This window comes from Ascaphus truei, chromosome 1 (assembly GCF_040206685.1).
Source record: "Ascaphus truei isolate aAscTru1 chromosome 1, aAscTru1.hap1, whole genome shotgun sequence".
NCBI lineage: Eukaryota > Metazoa > Chordata > Amphibia > Anura > Ascaphidae > Ascaphus > Ascaphus truei.
In genome coordinates, this window is record NC_134483.1 from 30,609,472 (window position 1) to 30,629,091 (window position 19,620).

Genomic DNA, 19,620 nt, shown 5'->3' on the forward strand with positions numbered 1-19,620 from the left:
GCGCAGTGATTATCAGGAAGCAGCAGGAGGAGCAAGTTACAGGGCGTACAGAGATATGAAAGACTGGCGCAGGGATTATCAGGAAGCAGCAGGAGGAGCGAGTTACAGGGCGTACAGAGATATGAAAGTGGCGCAGTTATTATGAAGCAGCAGGAGGGGAGAGTTACAAGGCGTACAGAGATATGAAAGACTGGCGCAGTGATTATGAAGCAGCAGGAGGGGTGAGTTACAAGTCGTACAGAGATATGAAAGACTGGCGCAGTGATTATCAGGAAGCAGCAGGAGGAGCGAGTTACAAGGCGTACAGAGATATGAAAGACTGGCGCCGTGATTATCAGGAAGCAGCAGGAGGAGCGAGTTAAAAGGCGTACAGAGATATGAAAGACTGGCGCAGTGATTATCAGGAAGCAGCAGGAGGAGCGAGTTACAAGGCGTACAGAGATATGAAAGACTGGGGCAGTGATTATCAGGAAGCAGCAGGAGGCGCGAGTTACAAGGCGTACAGAGATATGAAAGACTGGCGCAGTGATTATCAGGAAGCAGCAGGAGGGGCGAGTTACAAGGCGTACAGAGATATGAAAGACTGGCGCAGTGATTATCAGGAAGCAGCGGGAGAAGCGAGTTACAGGGCGTACATAGATATGAAAGACTGGTGCAGTGATTATCAGGAAGCAGCGGGAGAAGCGAGTTACAGGGCGTACAGAGATATGAAAGACTGGGGCAGTGATTATCAGGAAGCAGCGGGAGGAGCGAGTTACAAGGCGTACAGAGATATGAAAGACTGGCGCAGTGATTATCAGGAAGCAGCGGGAGGAGCGAGTTACAAGGCGTACAGAGATATGAAAGACTGGCGCAGTGATTATCAGGAAGCAGCGGGAGGAGCGAGTTACAAGGCGTACAGAGATATGAAAGACTGGCGCAGGGATTATCAGGAAGCAGCGGGAGGAGCGAGTTACAAGGCGTACAGAGATATGAAAGACTGGCGCAGTGATTATCAGGAAGCAGCGGGAGGAGCGAGTTACAAGGCGTACAGAGATATGAAAGACTGGCGCAGTGATTATCAGGAAGCAGCGGGAGGAGCGAGTTACAAGGCGTACATAGATATGAAAGACTGGCGCAGAGATTATCAGGAAGCAGCAGGAGGGGCGAGTTACAAGGCGTACATAGATATGAAAGACTGGCGCAGGGATTATCAGCAGGAAGCAGCAGGAGGGGCGAGTTACAAGGCGTACATAGATATTAAAGACTGGCGCAGTGATTATCAGGAAGCAGCAGGAGGGGCGAGTTACAAGGCGTACAGCGATATGAAAAACTGGTGCAGTGATTATCAGGAAGCAGCAGGAGGGGCGAGTTACAAGGCGTACAGAGATATGAAAGACTGGCGCAGTGATTATCAGGAAGCAGCGGGAGGGGCGAGTTACAAGGCGTACAGAGATATGAAAGACTGGCGCAGTGATTATCAGGAAGCAGCAGGAGGGGCGAGTTACAAGGCGTAAAGCGATATGAAAGACTGGTGCAGTGATTATCAGGAAGCAGCAGGAGGGGCGAGTTACAAGGCGTACAGAGATATGAAAGACTGGCGCAGTGATTATCAGGAAGCAGCGGGAGGAGCGAGTTACAAGGCGTACAGAGATGTGAAAGACTGGCGCAGTGATTATCAGGAAGCAGCATTAGGGGCGAGTTACAAGGCGTACAGAGATATGAAAGACTGGTGCAGTGATTATCAGGAAGCAGCAGGAGGGGCGAGTTACAAGGCGTACAGAGATATGAAAGACTGGCGCAGGGATTATCAGGAAGCAGCAGGAGGAGCGGGTTACAAGGCGTACAGAGATATGAAAGACTGGCGCAGTGATTATCAGGAAGCAGCGGGAGGGGCGAGTTACAAGGCGTACAGAGATGTGAAAGACTGGCGCAGTGATTATCAGGAAGCAGCGGGAGGGGCGAGTTACAAGGCGTACAGAGATATGAAAGACTGGAGCAGTGATTATCAGGAAGCAGCAGGAGGGGCGAGTTACAAGGCGTACATAGATATGAAAGACTGGCGCAGGGATTATCAGGAAGCAGCGGGAGGGGCGAGTTACAAGGCGTACAGAGATATGAAAGACTGGAGCAGTGATTATCAGGAAGCAGCAGGAGGGGCGAGTTACAAGGCGTACAGCGATATGAAAAACTGGTGCAGTGATTATCAGGAAGCAGCAGGAGGGGCGAGTTACAAGGCGTACAGAGATATGAAAGACTGGAGCAGTGATTATCAGGAAGCAGCAGGAGGGGCGAGTTACAAGGCGTACAGCGATATGAAAAACTGGTGCAGTGATTATCAGGAAGCAGCAGGAGGGGCGAGTTACAAGGAGTACAGAGATATGAAAGACTGGTGCAGTGATTATCAGGAAGCAGCGGGGTAAGGCGAGTTACAAGGCGTACAGAGATATGAAAGACTGGCACAGGGATTATCAGGAAGCAGCAGGAGGGGCGGGTTACAAGGCGTACAGAGATATGAAAGACTGGCGCAGTGATTATCAGGAAGCAGCGGGAGGGGCGAGTTACAAGGCGTACAGAGATATGAAAGACTGGCACAGTGATTATCAGGAAGCAGCAGGAGGGGCGAGTTACAAGGCGTACAGAGATATGAAAGACTGGTGCAGTGATTATCAGGAAGCAGCAGGAGGGGCGAGTTACAAGGAGTACAGAGATATGAAAGACTGGTGCAGTGATTATCAGGAAGCAGCGGGGTAAGGCGAGTTACAAGGCGTACAGAGATATGAAAGACTGGAGCAGTGATTATCAGGAAGCAGCAGGAGGGGCGAGTTACAAGGCGTACATAGATATGAAACACTGGCGCAGGGATTATCAGGAAGCAGCGGGAGGGGCGAGTTACAAGGCGTACAGAGATATATGAAAGACTGGCGCAGTGATTATCAGGAAGCAGCAGGAGGAGCAAGTTACAAGGCGTACAGAGATATGAAAGACTGTCACAGTGATTATCAGGAAGCAGCAGGAGGGGCGAGTTACAAGGCGTACAGAGATATGAAAGACTGGTGCAGTGATTATCAGGAAGCAGCAGGAGGGGCGAGTTACAAGGCGTACAGAGATATGAAAGACTGGCGCAGGGATTATCAGGAAGCAGCAGGAGGAGCGGGTTACAAGGCGTACAGAGATATGAAAGACTGGCGCAGTGATTATCAGGAAGCAGCGGGAGGGGCGAGTTACAAGGCGTACATAGATATGAAAGACTGGCGCAGGGATTATCAGGAAGCAGCGGGAGGGGCGAGTTACAAGGCGTACAGAGATATGAAAGACTGGTGCAGTGATTATCAGGAAGCAGCAGGAGGGGCGAGTTACAAGGCGTACAGAGATATGAAAGACTGGCGCAGTGATTATCAGGAAGCAGCGGGAGGGGCGAGTTACAAGGCGTACATAGATATGAATGACTGGAGCAGTGATTATCAGGAAGCAGCAGGAGGGGCGAGTTACAAGGCGTACATAGATATGAAAGACTGGCGCAGGGATTATCAGGAAGCAGCGGGAGGGGCGAGTTACAAGGCGTACAGAGATATGAAAGACTGGAGCAGTGATTATCAGGAAGCAGCAGGAGGGGCGAGTTACAAGGCGTACATAGATATGAAAGACTGGCGCAGGGATTATCAGGAAGCAGCAGGAGGGGCGAGTTACAAGGCGTACTGCGATATGAAAGACTGGCGCAGTGATTATCAGGAAGCAGCAGGAGGGGCGAGTTACAAGGCGTACAGAGATATGAAAGACTGGCGCAGTGATTATCAGGAAGCAGCAGGAGGGGCGAGTTACAAGGCGTACAGAGATATGAAAGACTGGCGCAGTGATTATCAGGAAGCAGCGGGAGGGGCGAGTTACAAGGCGTACAGAGATATGAATGACTGGAGCAGTGATTATCAGGAAGCAGCAGGAGGGGCGAGTTACAAGGCGTACATAGATATGAAAGACTGGCGCAGGGATTATCAGGAAGCAGCGGGAGGGGCGAGTTACAAGGCGTACAGAGATATGAAAGACTGGAGCAGTGATTATCAGGAAGCAGCAGGAGGGGCGAGTTACAAGGCGTACATAGATATGAAAGACTGGCGCAGGGATTATCAGGAAGCAGCAGGAGGGGTGAGTTACAAGGCGTACTGCGATATGAAAGACTGGCGCAGTGATTATCAGGAAGCAGCAGGAGGGGCGAGTTACAAGGCGTACAGAGATATGAAAGACTGGCGCAGTGATTATCAGGAAGCAGCAGGAGGGGCGAGTTACAAGGCGTACAGAGATATGAAAGACTGGCGCAGTGATTATCAGGAAGCAGCGGGAGGGGCGAGTTACAAGGCGTACATAGATATGAAAGACTGGCGCAGTGATTATCAGGATGCAGCAGGAGGAGCGAGTTACAAGGCGTACAGAGATATATGAAAGACTGGCGCAGTGATTATCAGGAAGCAGCAGGAGGAGCAAATTACAAGGCGTACAGAGATATGAAAGACTGGCGCAGTGATTATCAGGAAGCAGCAGGAGGGGCGAGTTACAAGGCGTACAGAGATATGAAAGACTGGCGCAGTGATTATCAGGAAGCAGCGGGAGGAGCGAGTTACAGGGCGTACATAGATATGAAAGACTGGCGCAGGGATTATCAGCAGGAAGCAGCAGGAGGGGCGAGTTACAAGGCGTACATAGATATGGAAGACTGGCGCAGTGATTATCAGGAATCAGCGGGAGGGGCGAGTTACAAGGCGTACAGAGATGAAAGACTGGTGCAGTGATTATCAGGAAGCAGCGGGAGGAGCGAGTTACAAGGCGTACATAGATATGGAAGACTGGCGCAGTGATTATCAGGAATCAGCGGGAAGGGCGAGTTACAAGGCGTACAGAGATGAAAGACTGGTGCAGTGATTATCAGGAAGCAGCAGAAGGGACGAGTTACAAGGCGTACAGAGATATGAAAGACTGGTGCAGTGATTATCAGGAAGCAGCAGGAGGGGCGAGTTACAAGGCGTACATAGATATGAAAGACTGGCGCAGTGATTATCAGGAAGCAGCAGGAGGGGCGAGTTACAAGGCGTACATAGATATGAAAGACTGGCGCAGTGATTATCAGGAAGCAGCAGGAGGGGCGAGTTACAAGGCGTACAGAGATATGAAAGACTGGCGCAGTGATTAACAGGAAGCAGCAGGAGGGGCGAGTTACAAGGCGTACAGAGATATGAAAGACTGGCGCAGTGATTATCAGGAAGCAGCGGGAGGGGCGAGTTACAAGGCGTACAGAGATATGAAAGACTGGCGCAGTGATTATCAGGAAGCAGCAGGAGGGGCGAGTTACAAGGCGTACAGAGATATGAAAGACTGGCGCAGGGATTATCAGGAAGCAGCGGGAGGAGCGAGTTACAAGGCGTACAGAGATATGAAAGACTGGCGCAGTGATTATCAGGAAGCAGCAGGAGGGGCGAGTTACAGGGCGTATAGAGATATGAAAGACTGGCGCAGTGATTATCAGGAAGCAGCAGGAGGGGCGAGTTACAGGGCGTACAGAGATATGAAAGACTGGCGCAGGGATTCTCAGGAAGCAGCAGGAGGGGCGAGTTACAAGGCGTACAGAGATATGAAAGACTGGCGCAGTGATTATCAGGAAGCAGCAGGAGGGGCGAGTTACAGGGCGTACAGAGATATGAAAGACTGGCGCAGGGATTCTCAGGAAGCAGCAGGAGGGGCGAGTTACAAGGCGTACAGAGATATGAAAGACTGGCGCAGTGATTATCAGGAAGCAACAGGAGGGGCGAGTTACAGGGCGTACAGAGATATGAAAGACTGGCGCAGTGATTATCAGGAAGCAGCAGGAGGGGCGAGTTACAAGGCGTACATAGATATGAAAGACTGGCGCAGTGATTCTCAGGAAGCAGCAGGAGGGGCGAGTTACAAGGCGTACATAGATATGAAAGACTGGGGCAGTGATTATCAGCAGGAAGCAGCAGGAGGGGCGAGTTACAAGGCGTACAGAGATATGAAAGACTGGGGCAGTGATTATCAGCAGGAAGCAGCAGGAGGGGCGAGTTACAAGGCGTACAGAGATATGAAAGACTGGCGCAGTGATTCTCAGGAAGCAGCAGGAGGGGCGAGTTACAAGGCGTACAGAGATATGAAAGACTGGGGCAGTGATTATCAGCAGGAAGCAGCAGGAGGGGCGAGTTACAAGGCGTACAGAGATATGAAAGACTGGCGCAGTGATTATGAGGAAGCAGCAGGAGGGGCGAGTTACAAGGCGTACATAGATATGAAAGACTGGCGCAGTGATTCTCAGGAAGCAGCAGGAGGGGCGAGTTACAGGGCCTACAGAGATATGAAAGACTGGCGCAGGGATTATCAGGACGCAGCAGGAGGGGCGAGTTACAAGGCGTACATAGAAAATTTACATCTTTAATGACCTCTTCAAATATTGGTACAGTATTCCTCTTGACCACATCACTGGAAATTGTTTTCTAAGTCTCAGAATAAAATGACATACAATTCTTTTAGGATACTTTATCCGTAATAAGCACGACATGTACACGTACTTTGCAGCTACAAATGTATAAACATGAATATGCATTTGTTGTATCTATTTTATTTCTTCAACGATGTGTAGATTTTTGCGTGCAATGTGAATTAACCTGTCGCTTTATTTTACACTTCTAGGACATGTTGGGTTTTTTTTTGTTTGTACATTTAGCTTCTTGCAAAAACTTTCAGTACAAATCCAATGTCATTTCATTTTAGGATGGAAATGGTAAACATTTTAGCAAATCTAAGAAATGTTAAACCCATTTCGAGTGTTTTTATAGCAATTGTTATTCTCAATGTCCTATATCTGTTGCATGCAGCGAATGTAACATTGTATGAAATTGTGTGTGCTCATTCTGTACATGTGTTTAAGATACTATAAGATGTACACTATATGGTGGGCTCATTCTGTATGTGTTTAACTTGAGTTTTATAAGTTGTGATCATTCTGTACATGTGTTTAAGATAAGGTGTATACGGTGTGCTCATTCTGTACATGTATTTAAGATACTGTAAGATGTATAAGATGTGCTCATTCTGTACATGTGTTTAAGATAAGATGTATACAGTGTGCTCATTCTGTACATGTGTTTAAGATAAGATGTATACGGTGTGCTCTTTCTGTACATGTGTTTAAGATACTGTAAGATGTATAAGGTGTTCTCATTCTGTACATGTGTTTAAGATACTGTAAGATGTATAAGGTGTGCTCATTCTGTACATGTGTTTAAGATACTGTAAGATGTATAAGGTGTTCTCATTCTGTACATGTGTTTAAGATAAGTTTTGTAAGGTGTGCAGTTTGGAAGTGTGGAAGATACAAGAGGCGAGCTACAGATAACAAGCTTATGCTTGTATTTCCTACTGATGAAGATTTGAAGTAGTTCCCTTTCCAAGTTTTTGCTCTGGGTAGGTGATAAAGAATATCACTCTGCATGTATATACATTTCCGATACATTATTTTTTGCATGATTATACATGTAGGAGTGGTACAATTTTGACTTGAGACTAGATTTGCTTTATTTTCATTTTACCTGGTAAATATCCAAAATGCAGAGACTTCCTTAAACGTTTTCTCCAATCTGGCACGTTAAATAATAAAACAATATTTGGGGTATCCAAAGTGTCGTTACAAAAGCACTTTGTGTTCCATCTTTAATTCTTACACTAGTGTACACATTGGTGTATTTCATTTGGCGTATGGTCCACTTGTCAATATTGTACTTGACCCTCGTATCTTCTGCACTTATTCATTTATTTATTTGCCAGCGTCACAAAACTGTATGTAACTGCTACAATTCACCATAATCTCTGAAGATGAGCCTGATGTCCCACAGCACAATGCACGGTTTCCCACGAAACATTTACACCGAAAACTCAGACATGGGATATTTGCGATATTGGGAAACATTTGTGGCCCCGATTGGTGCGTACACATTGAGGGGTTTTTGTGCGGGCCTGCTTTGTATTATCACAGCAAAGCAACGGTAAGAAGAAGCCGCCGAACGGCGTTCTCGGCAATACACAATGCAGAACCCCTCGGTTCTCACTTGAGCAGGATTTTCCTCCTCGTAGTGAAAGACTGCTGCATTGTGCTGGAAATGTGGATACATCCGATCGTCTCACTTCTCATTGTTCCATTTCTGTTTCTTTGGAGACATTTAACCGTTTTAACACCATGTAATTGATGAAACTAATAATGACAAAAAAAAAACCCATCCATTATTTCTCTGTGTGTTCCTGTATGTTTGTAATGTTAATTCCTTACTGTGCCAGGATACAACTTTGTCAGTGCTTTTTGTATACAGGAAAAAAAAAAAACGTCAAATATTCTCTCTTTTACAAGCTTGCTCTGCCTTGACTTTTTGTAACTTTAAAAAGCAATATTTTACTGAGGAATTTGGTCACAGTTTTGCTCCGGTACAAATATATCTTCAGATTTCCAAATCCTTTTGCCCCTTGAGAGTAGAAGGGTATTGCTATTGGGAAAGGGGGTGGTAATTGTCTGGTGCAAACGTAGAATCCATCTTTTTGAGAGCGGATTCTGCATGTGTTGGACTTCGCAGCTCATGACACAGATATTATTGTAAATGAATTGCGGAATGGCTTTATGTGGGAATTGTCTAGCTAACTAGACTAGGGGTGCTCAAATCCAGTACTCAAGACCCCCCAAATGGTCAGGTTTTAAGGATATCGTTCTTGAGCACAGGTGGCTCAATCACTGGCTCAGTCAAATTCCATGTCCCGGGGATCCCCTTGTTTCAGAGATAGTTCCGGTAATGCCAGAGCCAGTACTTCCCAGTCATGTATATCCCTTATGTGACGCGGACCAATAGGGAGCTGCAACGGATTCAGAATATGCTGTATCTCGGGAACCAGAGGTCCCGGAGCAGAAATGAACGCGTTCATGCCTCCCACTTATGTGTAAAAAAAAAAGAAACAGTGAAGCAAAAAAATGTAACTCCGGCTTTGTGGCCCTAAACCTAAGTTTGCATTTTACAGGCACACCCCGGTTTAAGGACACTCACTTTAAGTACACTCGCGAGAAAGGACATATCGCCCAATAGGCAAACGGCAGCTCACGCATGCTCCTGTCAGCACGTTCTGAACAGCAATACCAGCTCCCTAGCTGTACCGAAGCTGTGCGCAAGCGGGAAGACTATAGAGCCTGTTACAAATGCGTTATTTACATCAGTTATACACGTGTATGACGATTGCAGTACAGTAAGTACATGCATCGATAAGTGGGGAAAAAGGTAGTGCTTCACTTTAAGTACATTTTCGCTTTTCATACATGCTCCGGTCCCATTGCGTACGTTAATGCGGGGTATGCCTGTACATTGCATGGAATTTGATTTCTATGTACATTTAACAGGCAAAGAAAAACAAAAACATATCTTAATCCATGAAACAAACATTACAAAAAAGCTAGACTCAGTTCCACAGAGCAACATATATTGGACTTGCAACAAAATGATTCATCCAGAGCGAACGTTGACATTCTCAGTACCGTTTCACTTCTTTGCCACTGGAGGAACTTGTGAGGCGTTTGCACAGAAGAAACGGGGCAAGTCCCAAATCTCATCCTAAAAATGGCCACAAAACGGTCAAACTTTTCAAGTGGTTTTAAACATTGATTTACTTTGTTACTATTAGTAATAAAACAGTGCTTTAATGGGGAAGTAAGTTTATTGTACACAAATACAATCAATGTTCTCCCGAAGCCCTTACAAACTAAAAGGCTAATGAATAACTGAACTTCCTGACATCTGGCCATCTGTACTAGTGGACTGCTGTGTTACAGCCACATAGGTTATTTATGGGGCTGTAGGACACGGTCTGCGATTAGTATATATTCACCCCATAGGCCCATGTGGTTATTAGTTTTACTGCTGAACAATGGATGCCAATGGACTGTGTTGATATTGGTCAAATCCTGAACGGAAGCACTGCCACGTTATTACTAGGCTAGGAAATGGCTTCTTGCCGACCAAGTAACTGGACATGTCATAGTTATTTTGTATTTTCATTTACACATTATTTTATCTCCGTGTAAGGAGATGGGCTTAAGCTGCGACATTCTTTGCCCATTCCCAATTGCTACGATTTGTGAGGTGGGGAGGTTTTTTTCCCCATAAAAAGCATTGATTCTTTTTTATTTTTTAATACTCTGCATAAAAGGAAATATTTAAAACATCTTCACCCTATACTGTGTGTATATAACTGTTCGAGGAATGATATATATTTCTAATAATACTTTTTTTTTTGTTCCACGCTTTTCTTTCTTTACTCACAGATGGGCCACCCGTCGTAACCCATTACGACATATCTGACACGAACTCCGACCCTGAAGTGCTTAACGTGGACAACCTGTTAGCAGCTGCGGTAGTAAAGGAACATAGTAATTCCCTGACCAATCAGGACGCGTTGGCATCTTGGCGTACGCGAGGACTCCTCGAAGAATTGAACGCAGACTCTGGTATACATCCGTTTCATACTCTGATTGCTTTGATATTTCTTGCGACGTCCCCTTTACATTTTCGCATTGATGGTTGCAGTGCGGCAGAACGGATTTTCATTCTTACTCGTAAGCTTCTTTTATCGTTCTGATCCTTCATTCCCCCAGGGCTTGCAAGCCCCAAACTAATCCTTATCAGTGATGGAGAAAAGGCTGACATGTTTTAACTTTATTACAACTGTTGCTAAGTGGGTCTGTGCCTTCGAATCTTGTATTTGAAAAAAACGTGGGGGGGGGGGGGTGCGACGCGGCGGTTACAGAGGCCTCGTGCTTCCCCGAAGGCATTTAAATTAAATGCCGGGGGAACGCACGAGGCCTCTGGAACTTCGCTTACCTTTGTGTCAGGTGACGCCACAGCAACCAGGCGTCAAATGACGCCTTGGGGTCACGTGACCTCGCTTTGCCTTGGACGTCACATGACCCCGCGGTGTCATTTGACGCCAGAGGGGAGGGGAGAGCAGGCAGCAGGGCGCAGGGGGAATAGTTTGCGCACCCCTGGTTTATACCAATAATGAGAAGCATATAAGTGAATGTATTTATAAAGCCAGTATTCTGCTTCTAAAAGACTTAAATTATATTTACGTTTAAATAAACAAGTGATAATTGCCGTTATGCACGGTTCTGAAGAATAATCATATAGTGTAAAAATAGATTGTTTTCCTCCCCATCTATTTAAGGTGGGGGTTTTTTTTTTTTAAATGGCTACTATTTTTTTTACACCATGAAAGAACCAGAGCGGATATTTAGCATTCAATATATTAGGAAGTTGTGTGGTAATTACAATTACAACAAATGTAGTTTAATTATGTGTGAACAACTTCGAAGACTTGAAATAGGAACCTACGACCCGTGGCCTGTAACGCCAGTCATTTGTATAATAGAGTCCACTTTGCCTTTTACCATTCATTAATCAATAATAAGATTTCCATCATTTGGGTAACGATCTCCATAAACGTATAACATGCTTTCAACCTATAGAAATGGTATCTTTATTTTTCAGAGTAAATACTGGGGTGTGGATAGCTTTACATCACAGCGATAAAGTCTTAGGCCTAGGACATAGTAAAGTCAGCCGCGCTGAGCCGCGCTGAACAGATGCACAAAGCCCCTGCATCTGTAATCAGCGCGGCTATAGTTTCTCCCTCCGCATGCGCACTGATGCGTGCGGAGGCTGAGAAAATCAGAAGAGACAGGCAAGTTCGAAATTTTGCCGCTTGGGGGAGCGGAGGAGCGGTCATGTGACCGCTCCCATCCAATGGGGCTGCAGCCGTCATTTTACCTACTGTGTCGGTGAGATAGCAGAGCCACCAGACCAGACAGAGTAGAGGCAGCACAGAGGTGTGTATGTGTGTGTTTGTGTCACTGTGTGTGTGTGTGTGTGTGTCAATGTGTGTGTGTCACTGTGTGGGTGGGTGCCACTGTGTGGGTGTGTGCCACTGTGTGTGTGTCACTGTATGTGTGTGTGTGTGTGTGTGTGTCACTGTATGTGTGTGTGTGTCACTGTGTGTGTGTGTGTGTGTGTGTGTGTGTGTGTGTGTGTGTGTGTGTGTGTGTGTGTGTGTGTGTGTGTGTGTGTGTGTGTGTGTGTGTGTGTGTGTGAATATATTTATCAAAGTTGCACAATGTTAATAAATAATTTATTCTCACAACATGTCTTTTTTTGTAATTTTTAAAATATTATATAATACACACACACACACACACACACACACACACACACACACACACACACACACACACACACACACACACACACACACACACACACACACACACACACACACACACACACACGTTCCCCAGTAACACACAGACCACTTCAAAGTGACACAACAGTTACCCAATGACACACACACACACACACACACACACTGACAGCTACCAAGTGACACACACACACAGTGATACCCGCCTCCCAAGCGCGCTTGCTGTCACCTCTGCCAGGACAGCAAAAAGCTCCTGGTAGAGCGAGCAGCAGCACCAAATTCTTTACTATGTCCCAGGCCTTACTGTTTCACCCTAATATTGTGTGCTCAGTGCTGCAGATTTCATGGTGATTAAAATTGCACCAAAAAACCCCCAAAAACTACTTTATCAGAAATTCTCTGAATGTTCCGCAATTTTCAGTCTACATTATACAGTATTGTCGTCAGCCTGTCCGCAAGATAGTACTGAAACAACGCTTCTCAACAGAAATAAATCAAAGAATAAGTCTTATTTTTGTGATCTGTAATGTTCTTCAAAGCATACCACATCTTTTCACTGTTAAACCAATAAAGCAGCAGCAACAGAAGAAGCGTATTATTTGTGTAATGGATGTATTTTATACTTATTTCCCATAGTCCACTTGGATCCAGGACTGCCCGTCTGTGATAAAAAGCCTCCCAGTGGAGCACAAACCAATGCTGAAATAAGCATTGCGTCTTCCGACAGTGAAGTTGAAATCGTAGGCGTTCAGGAACACGCAAGGTATGGGAGTCCAGTTGGTTGATGTGGGTTTTAATCATTTTAGAAACATAGACTATGGCACCACGTGGCACACCTCGTCTGCCCCTTTTCCTATCTGCTGTAAAAGTTTACACCCGACTTGATCCTTGACTTTTTTATTTTTTTAGAATAGCCTCATGTCTATTCCAAGCATGTTTGACTTTCTTTACTGTATCCGTCTCGGTTGGGAGTCTATTCCATGAACCCACCAATGTTTCCACGGAGAACTACTTCCTCATATTTCCCCCGATCCGCTGAGCCGGTCAGCTTTCAACTTCAGACCATGACGTCTTATTCTAGCAGTTCTCTGAAATATACCTCCGCCCTATACTTTGTTGGAACCCTTTATGTATTTGAAAGTTTCCATCATGTTCCCGCTCTCTTCCTTCTGTCATCTAAAGTGTACATTTTAAGGTCCTTAAGTCTTCCCTGACAAGTTTCGTGCTGCAGTTAATTCACCATTTCTGTAGCCGTTGTTTGCACAATCTCCAGTTTATTTATGTCCTCCCAGAGATGGGGTCTCCAGAACTCAACACCATACTCTAGATCAGTGGTTTCCATTCTTTTTTTGGTTAAGGAACGCCATGTGAAATTCTGAGGAACACCCAACCCTCTCTAACAGCGTGTCTGAGATAAGATGCATTGTAAATTCTTCGGTATTTGGCACAATTTTTAAATTACCTGAAAATTACAGGGAACCCTTTAGGGATGCTCAGGGAACCCAAAGGTTCCTAGGAACCCTGGTTGAAAAACACTGCTCTAGATAATGTCCTACAATGATATATACAGTGACATCACTGCCTCTCTCTGCTGCTAATGCTTCTCCCTATACAACCTGCTGGCTTTCCCCATAGCTATTTTACATTGCGTACTTTTAAATCAGCTGAAATAATAACGCCCAGATCCCTTTCCTCTATAATCATTGACATTACAGTGCCATTCATGTTGTATTCTACTCGTGCTTTCTACATTTTTCTGACCCAAGTGCATTACTTTGCCAAAACACCCCTAAAATCATAATTCAGGGGTGGCCAACTCCAGTCTGGAAGGGCCACCAACAGATCAGGTTTTAATGATATCGCTGGTTCAGCACAGGTGGTTCGATCAGTTGCCTTTGAGGACTGGAGTTGTCCACCTCTGGTCTGGTGTAGTGGAACAGTGTGAGACTGGAGGGGGGGGGGGGGGGAGGGAGGAGGTGTGGGGCCAAGGAGAGGAGGAAACAGCATGGAGCAGAGAGAGAGGTGTGTGTGTGTCTCAGTGTATGTGTCACAAGCGTTACGCCCTTTTCACCATTGTGTGCAGTATTTTTGGAGAAGCCACCTGGCAACCCTAGGTTCAGGTGAAGCATCTGCTTAAACAATTCATTTTAGTGTGTGTTTTTCAGTTACATCAACAGTAAAGAAAAATACATTGGTTTCCTTATGCCCTCGAGCAGGAAATGTTTACTCAGATCTAAACTTCCCCTTATTTACACATCTCCCGAACTGTATCCTCTTATTATTACACCCTATCATTTCTTCACTACATTGTCTTTTAGCCATGCTCTGGATAGCTGATGCCTTAAATGTGATAACATTACTAAACAAATAATTGAATTATTTAATAATGCAAAGTATTTACAAATTAATAATGCATGACTTTTCACTCACAGTTTGTATGGTAAGCTAAAATAATTAGCTTTCCATAGTTCCTATAATTTGCTGTGGTGTCAATTCTGCTTGATTTCTTATCTGTAAGATACAGATCCTCCCTCAAAGACCCTTTAAAATGTTTTTGGGGCATCCTGTCCTAGCGCATCAGTGCTCACCCACAAAGCTTTTCTCATGGTTTGGCAGCGGGGGTGCCAATATACATTATCCATAGTACACTTGAAGGGGTTATGCATTAAACTTCGACTTCATTGAGAGTTTTTCTGTGCACTATCAGAGTTTAAGGAATAATCCCTTAAATACTACCATGCAGCAAAAAAAGAACTGTCTTTACTTAGGCATAAAGGGAGCTAAGCCTTCTAGCACCCTAACACCTATTCATTTGAATGAGACTTAAGGCGGGCTAAAGCTTAGCCCCGTTTAGTGAATGCGGGCCTTAATGTGTAAACTAAGGCTTGTTGTATTTCTCTTTGGCAGATTTGTTCATCCCCGGGGCGGTGTTATACAGAGTGTGTCTTCCTGGAAGCATGCTGCAAGCTCTCAGTACCTTAGCTCGCACCAAACTCCATCATGGACAGCTGTGCCACCCCAGCAGAACTGGACTTCTCCTGCAGAAGTAGTTGACCTAACTCTGGATGAGGATACAAGACGCAAATATTTACTGTAATAGCGATCCCACTGTGTTTCTGTCCTACCCTCCTTCCTGTGGCACGGATGTTCCTTGTAAGTTTTCAGATGCCCTCTTTTCCGGGACTCACGGATTTAACCTTATGGAGGATTTCTCAATATAAGAGTCCATTTATCTTTTCGGAGCACATTAGTAACACTTCTTATCGTTATCAGGAGTCCAGACAAAACAAGTTAACTTTACTGCCCCTTCCCCCCCCCCCCAATTGAGACACCTTCACCAAAAGAATCATGGTAATAAATCACTCCTCATTCAGTTATTTCCCCTCTTTGCTAAATAATTTGAATGCATTGGTTACCAAATATATATGTATATATACACTGTAATGCCAGAAATTAGAAGGTTAATAACACTTTCTCCCAGCAGTTAACACTGAGTAGAAAGGACTTGGAGATATAGTTAGTTGCTTTTGTTTGCTTTAGAAATCTTGGTTCAGGGGATATTTACATCTGCTCGTGTTCCGGAGGTTAGAGGTTCTCCCAGACAACCTCCCGGCCTGAACTGTATAAACATACCAAGAATCTCCCACAAAGCTTCGTACATTACAGAACACAGATCAGGAGTAGGTCCAGCACGCAGACTGCTGCATTACTTTCATATTGTCTTGCACGTGACACTACTACCCCTCTCAAGTCCAGTCCTCAAGTCCCCCCAACAGGTCCGGTTTTCAGGATATCCCTGCTTCAGCACAGGTGGCTCAATCAGTCCCTGCTTCAGCACAGGCGGCTCAATCAGAGGCCCAGTCAAACACTTGAGCCTCTGATTGAGCCACCTATGCTGAAGCAGAGATATCCTGAAAACCTGACCTGTTGGGGGGGCTTGATGACTGGAGCTGAGTACCCCAGCTTTGAGGCAGGTTAGTAACCTACAGTACAGGCAAATCATTTCCTGCAGATAGATATTTCTCAATTTGTACTTAAAGGAACCAAGTTGTTACTTGGACCTGGGCAGTGGAGATAAACAGCTGTAGTTAGTAACAGGAGACAATAACCTGTATTTAATATGCTATGAAACCGTCTTCTCATTGCCAGAAAATATTTTAGCACCATTCAAAAGAATGGAGTTGAAATCTTCCCCAGCAAAGGGAAGACGATTTTACAGCATATTGAGTATGGGTCAATTGTTTTCCTTGGGTCTGTATTCTAAGTAGTAGTAGCATTGTGTGTTAGTATTGCTTTATACTGCAACATTATTATTTTGAAGTAGAAAGAGAAGGCCCATATATGATTTTCTCCAGTCCTTGACCACTTTTTACCTGGCTGGTGCTTTATTGTGAGGTTAAGGCACTTTTATAGCAATCCCATGGGGTATTTAAACAGGAAGGACCCAAAGGAACAGACCAATTGCAATGAAATGTTTACCTATTATCAGAGGAGCGAGACAGAGCCGCAAAGCTTTAGTTGACCATTGAACAAAAAGGTTATCTAACCACTGGCTTGCTGGAACGAGAAAAAAAAACCCCTTTGACTACTTTTGATGTATAATTACAACAATCCCAAACTTGTCAGATGGCATCCTGCATGTCTGCTGTTATTGCCGACATCTAACTCTTGCTCGTGGTATGCTGACACTGTTTCAGTTATGTTCACGTTTGTAAGTCAGGGTCTTAAATCTGACCTGACTGGAGAGCACGAGTCCGAGCCCTAGCAATCTGCTGTAGAATTGTTCTACCCTTCGTTCTCTCTTGGAACTTTCAAAGATGTATATCACACACACACTTGAATACACACTTAGCAGCACATGTTACTCCTTGAGGCAAGAGTCCAAACATTTCACTTCTGGCTTGTAGGCTTCATATTCAAGAGCTGTGCCAGCCTAGAACTCCTGGGGTTTGGTAACACCGATCAATACGACTGGGTTAGAGATTCTCCCAAAAGGCCACGAGGTGACCTGTGGTATTGTACCAGCTCACCTGAACATTTCTGCATTTTGTCAACAGAGATACAGTACATTGAATAGACCAGGGGTAGCCAACTCCAGTCCTCAACGGCCACCAACAGGTCAGGATTTCAGGATATCCCTTCTTCAGTAAAGGTGGCTCAATCCGTGGCGAAGACTACACCACCTGTGCAGAAGCAGGGATATCCTAAAAACCTGAATTATTGGTGGCCCTTGAGGACTGGAGTTGGCCACCCCTGGAATAGTCTTATTTCTCACGAGGTATCACAGTGATTTGGACCTGCTTTTCTTATTCTATAACCCATGCAACAATAAAAAGGGACTGGCACTGTAGAGAAACGAGTTTTGATTTAGCTGCTTACGTAAGGAGGATTTGTATTAAAGCCAGAACACGTTTGTAGTTTCTTTTTAATATAAACAAGTTTTAAAAAAAAAAAAATGTTAAAAAAAAAACACAGTTTGTTTGTTCTGTACATGACGTGACTTCCATGTAAATACATTGCAGAACAAGGTCTCCAACATCAAGTCACAAGTTACACACAGGCTTCTTAGCGTGGGTCACAGGCCTTGGCACTATGTAGTATGAGGAACCGTGAAGCTGTAACAGATTCTGGTCAAGAGCGTGCAAATGAACACATGTAAATACAAAACAATTTGACAGTGTCTGTAACTAGGCTTCCTCCGATTTGTGCACTGTTATTGTTTCATATGATTATGTATTTTAGTCTGATGCTGTTTTATTTTTAATTTTATTTAAGGACGCTACTTATATTCATGTAACAGATTTTAAGTCGTTCAGCTTTAGAAGAAGAAAAAAATCACAATCACTGGATATATGTGGCTGTTATTTGGACGAGCAGAGAAATGCCTCGCTTTAACCGTCTTTCCTTCCCCTCTTCTTACTTGTTTGCTCTTCTGAAAAGTGTATTTTGGAGCCATTGAATGGCGAAGTATAAATGCACTTGGTGGCTCTGGAAACGCTGGTGATTAAACTTGGAATCTACTGCATTGAAGACAAATCATAACATAGGAGCTAATTCAATATTCTCCAAAGCGGCCGGTCGCACCGTGCTCAGCTCCAAACTCCCATTGAATTGGGGGGTTTTCGGGGCGCCCGCCCGCTTTGCAGCATATTGAATTACCCTCTTAGACTTGTAGGGCATTGAAAGGCAACTGTGCAGTGTTGGTTCTGCTATTGCAAATCGATTGTTCAACAGCGCCCTTAACCCCTTCCGCGCCATACCGGTTGGCGGCGCACTGTTTTACCAATGAGTTGTGAGCCCCTCTGGCCTGGAAGGGGGGAAGGTACGAAATGTGCACATTTTTGGGGTTCTCTTACCATTCATTTATTCTGTTTTCATCTAGTTTTGGTCTTTGGGGCAGGGAGGGGAAGAAACAAGAGTGTTAATATAAATACATATATTTTTGGGTGCAAGATGAGACCTTCTGTTTTTTGAAACAAGTCTGTAGAATAAAAGTTAAAACTATTTTAAAACCGAATAAAATAGAGTGAATTATTTAAAGAATAGCCTCTGTTTCCTTTTTGATTGGATAAAGATTATTTCAAATGGTTTGGTGTCGATGCAATTATGGAAAGAAGTTCAGGGCTCACGTGGACATTACGAAAAGTTAAGTAAAAAGTGCTGTATTACTTGACATCTTGCACCTGAGTTGCTAAATTGCAGCGGATTTAAACCCAGGAGTGCTGAATGCCAGTCCTCAAGCCTCCCCCTTCCCCCCCCCCCCCCCAAACAGGTCAGATTTTCAGGATTTCCCATCTTCAGCACAGGTGGCTCAATCAGAATGAGCCTCTGATTGAGCCACCTGTGCTGAAGCCGGGATATCCTGAAAACCTGACCTGTTGGGGGGTCTTGATTGCTGGAGTTGAGCCCCCCTGGGTTTAACCAGTGTTCCACGAAACACTGGTATCACTGAAGTTCGCAATGGGTTGCAATAGTGGATATTTTACTAAAAGAAACCATGTATTTGTATTTTATATTTTTTATTGAATGATTCAAAAGGTTATCGAATGTTGTTCTGTCATGTAATATAAGGAGTTGCTAGTTTAAGCAAAGATGTAAACAAATCCCTATTACAGGCAAGTTTTATTTATGTGATCTAGGTAACCTGCTGTTCTATGGAGACTCAATACTTCTTGAAAGGGTTCCAGAGCTTCTAAAAGGACTATGCCGTATAACAACTTGATTATTCTTAAATTTTTTGTATGATGAACTAACCACGGAATATGTAAAATCTTTTTGCCTTCCTCTAGATCTAGATACTGTAAACACAAATATATGATACATATGTGTCGTCTAAATTTAACATGGGTCGAACTCGATGGA

General features: G+C 44.6%; 1 protein-coding gene across 2 annotated transcripts in view; it reads left to right on the top strand.

Moving 5' to 3' along the window:
* ARK2N (arkadia (RNF111) N-terminal like PKA signaling regulator 2N) overlaps positions 1 to 16,016 on the top strand; it is a 46,941-nt gene extending 30,925 nt beyond the window's left edge. For both annotated transcript variants that reach the window (XM_075585563.1, XM_075585572.1), the window contains 3 exons: positions 10,331 to 10,513; positions 12,895 to 13,021; positions 15,166 to 16,016. In XM_075585563.1, the coding sequence (XP_075441678.1) occupies positions 10,331 to 10,513; positions 12,895 to 13,021; positions 15,166 to 15,355 (500 nt within the window). In that variant the 3' untranslated portion in view covers positions 15,356 to 16,016. The remainder of the gene's footprint in view (positions 1 to 10,330; positions 10,514 to 12,894; positions 13,022 to 15,165) is intronic.
* The last annotated feature ends 3,604 nt before the right edge of the window (positions 16,017 to 19,620 follow it).